General features: G+C 40.6%; 1 protein-coding gene across 1 annotated transcript in view; it reads left to right on the forward strand.

Moving 5' to 3' along the window:
* The window catches only part of DNAJB11 (DnaJ heat shock protein family (Hsp40) member B11), a 17,525-nt gene that overhangs the window by 10,122 nt on the left and 1,746 nt on the right, over nucleotides 1-5,657 (forward strand). Inside the window, exons 4-8 of the mRNA XM_019667867.1 lie at nucleotides 2,078-2,220; nucleotides 2,992-3,074; nucleotides 3,707-3,764; nucleotides 4,909-5,020; nucleotides 5,471-5,630. Coding sequence (XP_019523412.1) covers nucleotides 2,078-2,220; nucleotides 2,992-3,074; nucleotides 3,707-3,764; nucleotides 4,909-5,020; nucleotides 5,471-5,630 — 556 coding nt within the window. The remainder of the gene's footprint in view (nucleotides 1-2,077; nucleotides 2,221-2,991; nucleotides 3,075-3,706; nucleotides 3,765-4,908; nucleotides 5,021-5,470; nucleotides 5,631-5,657) is intronic.

The following is a 5,657-nucleotide window of genomic DNA, read 5'->3' on the forward strand; positions in this document are numbered from 1 at the left end:
CTTTGGACATGGGGGGTGGATAGTTGGAGTCCTCACACCTCTAGCTATTTTGGCCTTGGAGCTCATATCCTTCCCCCGCCACCCAAACACACCTCTCTTTCCCTTGTAGAACATACTAGGACAAGCCCTTACCTAGTGGTTTTAACTGTATTTTGTTTATTTTCTTGGAGTGTTTTTGTTTTTCTTTTTTTTTTTTGGTGTTTGGGGTTTATTGCTTTCTGGGGAGAAGGGCCAGACGGTGCTTGTCCCGAGGCAATTCAGGAGCGAGGCAAGAGCAGAACTTCAACTGGTTTTTTCCAAATTCTCTCACTGCCCCTGCTAGCTACTGTTACCCCAGTACATATAACAGTTCAAAACAGCCTTCTGTCTCTGGAGTTTTCTCACAGATTTTGTGTTATCATTATTATTATCTCCTCGAACCCATGTTTTCTAGTTTTTTCCAGGATTTCGGAGGAGATAGCTGGTAGCCAAATGCATATGTGCCATCTTGATAAGAAACACTTTCTTCTTAGTTGTGGCTTTGGCTCTGAATAGTTTGAAGAAGAGGACTAGACAATTACAGAAGATGCAACTGGCTTGTACCACTATTATTTAGTCGGAAGAATGCAAGAAAAGGGCATTCAAAATATGTGGGCCATCTCTCCTTCAAAATCAGGATAGGTTATTCAGGTGGGAGAAAAAGGGGAGCCCAATTAACTCCCATGTCCCCTTGGAGACCTGTTGTCTGCAGTCATTGCTAATGCACATCACTTTTTGCAGTTAGTGTGTTTCTAAACAAATTCTTTTTTAACCTAGTTATTGTAAAGGATATAAGTGACCTTGCTATTTAAATGACCCAATAATAACTTCTTTTATAAGAAAACATTGTCTTGAGAGAACATAATAGTTAAAAACATGGACTTTGGAGCTAGACTGCCTGGTTTAGAATCCTGGCTCTGCCATCCATATATCTATGTGACCTTGGTCATGTTACTGAACCTTTTCTGTGCTTTCATTACTTCTTCTGTAAAATCGAGATGATAATATAATAGTACCTATCTCATAAGGTTGTTGTGAGAATTAAATGAGTTCATATATGTAAAAGTGATTAGAGCATTGCTTGGTACATGGTAAGTGCTATCAAATATTTGCTCTAATTACTATTACTGTTGTTATTTATTCTGTTAACCTGGGCTTTCATGTCAGTGGGCTTTCAGGGATTTTTCTCCAAGCATTTGTGTCATCCTGCTGCATGAACACATGCTTTGTGATTAGGTGTTTCACTAATCAAACAGGTAAAAATAAGAATACATTTCTCTATGTATATTAGTTTCTAAATAAAGCAAAACCTTGGATTGCGAGTAACTTGGTTAGCGAGTGTTCTGCAAGAACACTGAATTATGGCCAAAACAGCTATTACTTTTGCACCAACCTAATAATAAATTTTAACTTGGTAAGCAAGTGGTGTCTTGCAATATGAGTAATTTGTTTCCAGAACAAATTATGCTCACAAACTGAGGTATTACTGTACTTGGAAGGATCAGAGTGCTTGATTGCAATGAGCTACAAAAAGATGATCATTGTGTCTCTTCTTACTAGCTAAAGTACCTGAACTGAGATAGCACTGGAAGCAGTCCTCGGTGGGGTTGCCAGACACAGGGAAGTGTTTTCATCAGGTTGATCATAACTAACCCTCTGGTGGTAGCCACATGCCAGCTTTTGAAGGCTGTTCTGCAGGGGTTATGGTTTACACAGCTCAGATTTCTAAAAGGCAGAGATTCTGTGAACTACTTTAACTCAGTAGTATTTAATTGAGGTTTAGAATTGCTGTTATCACACACAGTATTTTTCGGCTCTTATTACCCTCTCTCTTCTCCAACTTTAGAATTTAAGTCATTTAAATACCTGTGTGTTTCATTCCTGTGTTGGGGCTGATTTGTAACTCCTCAAAGACTGCTGTCAGCTTTCGGTCTCCCTGAGGGATAGCTTGGCATAGGGAAGTTGCAGCCCTGGCACATGCGCAGAGCCCTGATCAGTTGAAGACATCAAAGGCTGTTAAACATGAGAGGGAGGCTGATGTTGTGTATGCACTCCTTAGGTAGTTAGAAACAAACCTGTGGCAAGGCAGGCTCCTGGCAAACGGAAATGCAACTGTCGGCAAGAGATGCGGACCACCCAGCTGGGCCCAGGGCGCTTCCAGATGACCCAGGAAGTGGTCTGCGATGAGTGCCCTAATGTCAAGTAAGTGAAAGTACCTTTTTTGTTTACTAAGAGACACTTTAATCATCTCATTGGTCTAATAAAATGTTAATGGTCGATGCCTAGATTTTTCTTTCCCTCCCTCCCCTCACTCTTCTCTCATGTTCTACCAGAGGATAGAGCAAAAAAATGTACATTTTAATTTTTTACAAAGGTATTTCTTTTAAATATCTCCCTTTATGTTTCCAAACCCATAAGCAGTGCCCTTTATTTCTGAATATACTTTACAAATGTTAATGTTTCATTTTTTTCTACTTGCACTATTAGATCAATCTTATATCCAGCTGACACTTCAGATTAGAGAAATACTATTTGCTGATTATGTTATAAACACCACTATCTAATTGAACCTTAAATTATATATATCAAAACTAGATCAGTTATTTGTGCAACTAGGAATAAAATCAGATAGGATAAACTGTCCTGCTAGATTCCTGATAAACATGACAGGTGCAAAGGTATGGAAGTGTGAATAGTGTTTTCTGTTACAGATCACACAGTTCAAAATAATCAGTCTACTGTAGGCTGTTTTGGAGGCAACAGTCACATGATTGTGTAATATATGGTAGCTTTGCCCTGGCTTTTGGCATGCAGAGGATATAAATAGATATCAGATGGCTTTGTCAACTAGAGATACAGGATAGTCTTCCAAGAAAAAACTGTGATAGAATAGATAAAACTAATTATCTGTATCTGGGGTTTGCTTTGTATTTTCATTTTTTTTTTTTTTTCATCTTAAATTCTCTGTCTCAGACTAGTGAATGAAGAACGAACACTGGAGGTAGAAATAGAGCCTGGGGTGAGAGATGGCATGGAGTACCCCTTTATTGGAGAAGGTGAAATATTGATATTGATATTTTATTATCCTAACTTTCTGCTATCTGCTTGCTTGTGAATACCTCCCACCCCCGCCTGTGGCCACATAGTAAATGCACATATCATTTCCAACAGTCTTCAGTCAGTTTTAGGATACAGAAAGCCTATTATGACCATCATAGTGGGTCACCTTACGCATTACCATTACTGTTTATCATGGCAAAAGTTACGATCAAGTAGCCTAAGTTATTTCAAAATTTAGGGTGTTCAGAACTTAATGGATAAATTTTAACTCGGCAATGAAAGAAGGTATGTAACTACAGTTGGCATTAATAAGATGCTCTCAGACCTCACCTTTGGGGGTAAATTTAAAACTCTAAAAGAAACAAGCTTTAAGACTTCAGGTCCAGGAAATCAATGAATCATCCTTTGTTTAGGAAATAGGTCAAGTTATTTATTGCTGTGCTTGAGGTACAAGTGATCTTCACTAATAATCTGAAGCTTGTTATAACCAGGTAGAGACACTGCTCTCGCAGATAGACTGACAGCCATCACCTTAGGAAGTGGCTTGAAAATAGCGTCTCAACTGCCAAATAGATTTTCAGCGTTCAACTTGTGTGGCTCACAGTCTTCTCTGATCCGTTCTGACTAGGCGAGCCTCACGTGGATGGAGAACCAGGAGACTTACGCTTCCGAATCAAAGTTGTCAAGTAAGTAATCCAATTTTAGAGGCCTTTTCTTTAGCTCCTGCTTTTCAGATGAGTCACATTATAGAAATATGGGTAGCTACCAGGAGACTTCCAGACTTCTCCCTGTTTTGTGCCCTTAGTACCCTAAATGATTATTTGTAACTCTACTATACTGACCATTTTGGCTTGGGGCCTAGGGTTGAGGCCAGTTATTTATTTCCTAGGACCTATAAATACAAAAGCTGTTGGAAGGAAAGCATTAGTAAGACAAGTAAGGAGTTGTAAGTGAGAGGCAAGCAAGAATGAGGAATCACGGATACCTGAGATTTTAACTGAGAAAGTATGGCACCATACAAGAATGGGAGACTTCTCCTTAGAAAGGGTTTTGTATTACGTACTACGCAGCTTCTGTACAGAGAGAGGTCTTCTTTTGTTGGCTTCTCTTTAGCATGAAGTGCTGCTTAGATAAGAATTTTGCCTGGGACTCAGGCTAATTTATTACTTCTCTCTTGTTACCACTTTGGAAATCAGTGATACCTCTGCTTTTAGAGATTCTTTGAAACAAGGTTCCCACCTAAATATTGAGAAACGGGCACCCACCATCTAGGACTTTTCCCTCCTAGCACTCTTTAATCTCTGATCTTTCCCCAACTTTCCTTACCTACCTGATCTTCCTAATCACTTCCCAGAGAAGCTGGAACATGTACTATTCCTTGAATAAACCTGGTACCTTCTCAAGTCCCTGTCTTTGCCTGACTTCCCTCTCTCCCTGTCCCCATCCTCCCCCATGCCCATCTTATCTGCGTCTCTAGAGCTGCTCTGGCCTTGCAAGCCCAGCTCTGGAGACCATTCCAGACCTATTCCTGTTGCCCGTCGCCCTAGCGCGCACCACTAGGAGCTGTCTTCCTCTGTTTTCCATGCTCTAATTACTTGTAGTTTTATTTACATGCTTTGGCTTCTGCTGATTGTCAGCTCCTGAAGAGTAGGGTTTACTAAATCTTGCATACTTTTATATTCTCATTAATGCTCACACAAAGGAGTGTCTAGTAAATGCTTATTGTTTGAAAGAGTGATATTCATCCTTTTCCAAGAGTTTCTAAAAATGTTATAAACTCTTCTCAAAGAAAGATAGAAGTTAATGACTTTTACCTTGTTCTGTTTGTAGGCACCCAATATTTGAAAGGAGAGGAGACGATTTATACACAAACGTGACAATCTCACTAGTTGAGTCTCTGGTGGGCTTTGACATGGATATTACCCACTTGGATGGTCACAAGGTAAACAAACCAATTTTTCTGCTTCCTGTCCTCTTAGAACTTTCATGTGGGTGGTTTTGAGATTATTTCAGCCACTTCAGTTACTTTGAGCCATGGGGACACCTCTCTCAGTCTTTGTTCTGCTTCCTCTCCTCACTCTACTGCTGAACATCTAGCAGTAACGGTGCCGCAGACATTTCAGCTGCTCAGGGTTGACTGCACAGCCTTTGGCGGTCTTGTTCTTACAGTCTCCATTGGCGAAAGCCGTGCTCTTTTACTTGTTTATATGTTGGGCTTCTCTTTTTCTTTTGAAAGCCTTCTCTGTCTCTGGCTTACAGTGTCCTAGTGAGTCTCTCATGCCCCTTCATCCTGCCGCTCCTCTGAGCTGTGCTGTGAGCTTTGGGCACTAGAAGCTGGTGTTGGACTTTGGGAATAGCAGTCCCACTCCAGTCTGTTCCCTTTGCTTTTCAGGTGCACGTTTCCCGGGATAAGATCACCAGACCGGGAGCCAAGCTATGGAAGAAAGGGGAGGGGCTCCCCAACTTTGACAACAACAACATCAAAGGCTCTTTGATAATCACTTTTGATGTGGATTTTCCGAAAGAACAGTTAACAGAGGAAGCAAGAGAAGGTGAGGGGTATGTGGTGTGTGTGTGTG

Source organism: Hipposideros armiger, unplaced genomic scaffold (assembly GCF_001890085.2).
Source record: "Hipposideros armiger isolate ML-2016 unplaced genomic scaffold, ASM189008v1 scaffold_14, whole genome shotgun sequence".
Lineage (NCBI taxonomy): Eukaryota > Metazoa > Chordata > Mammalia > Chiroptera > Hipposideridae > Hipposideros > Hipposideros armiger.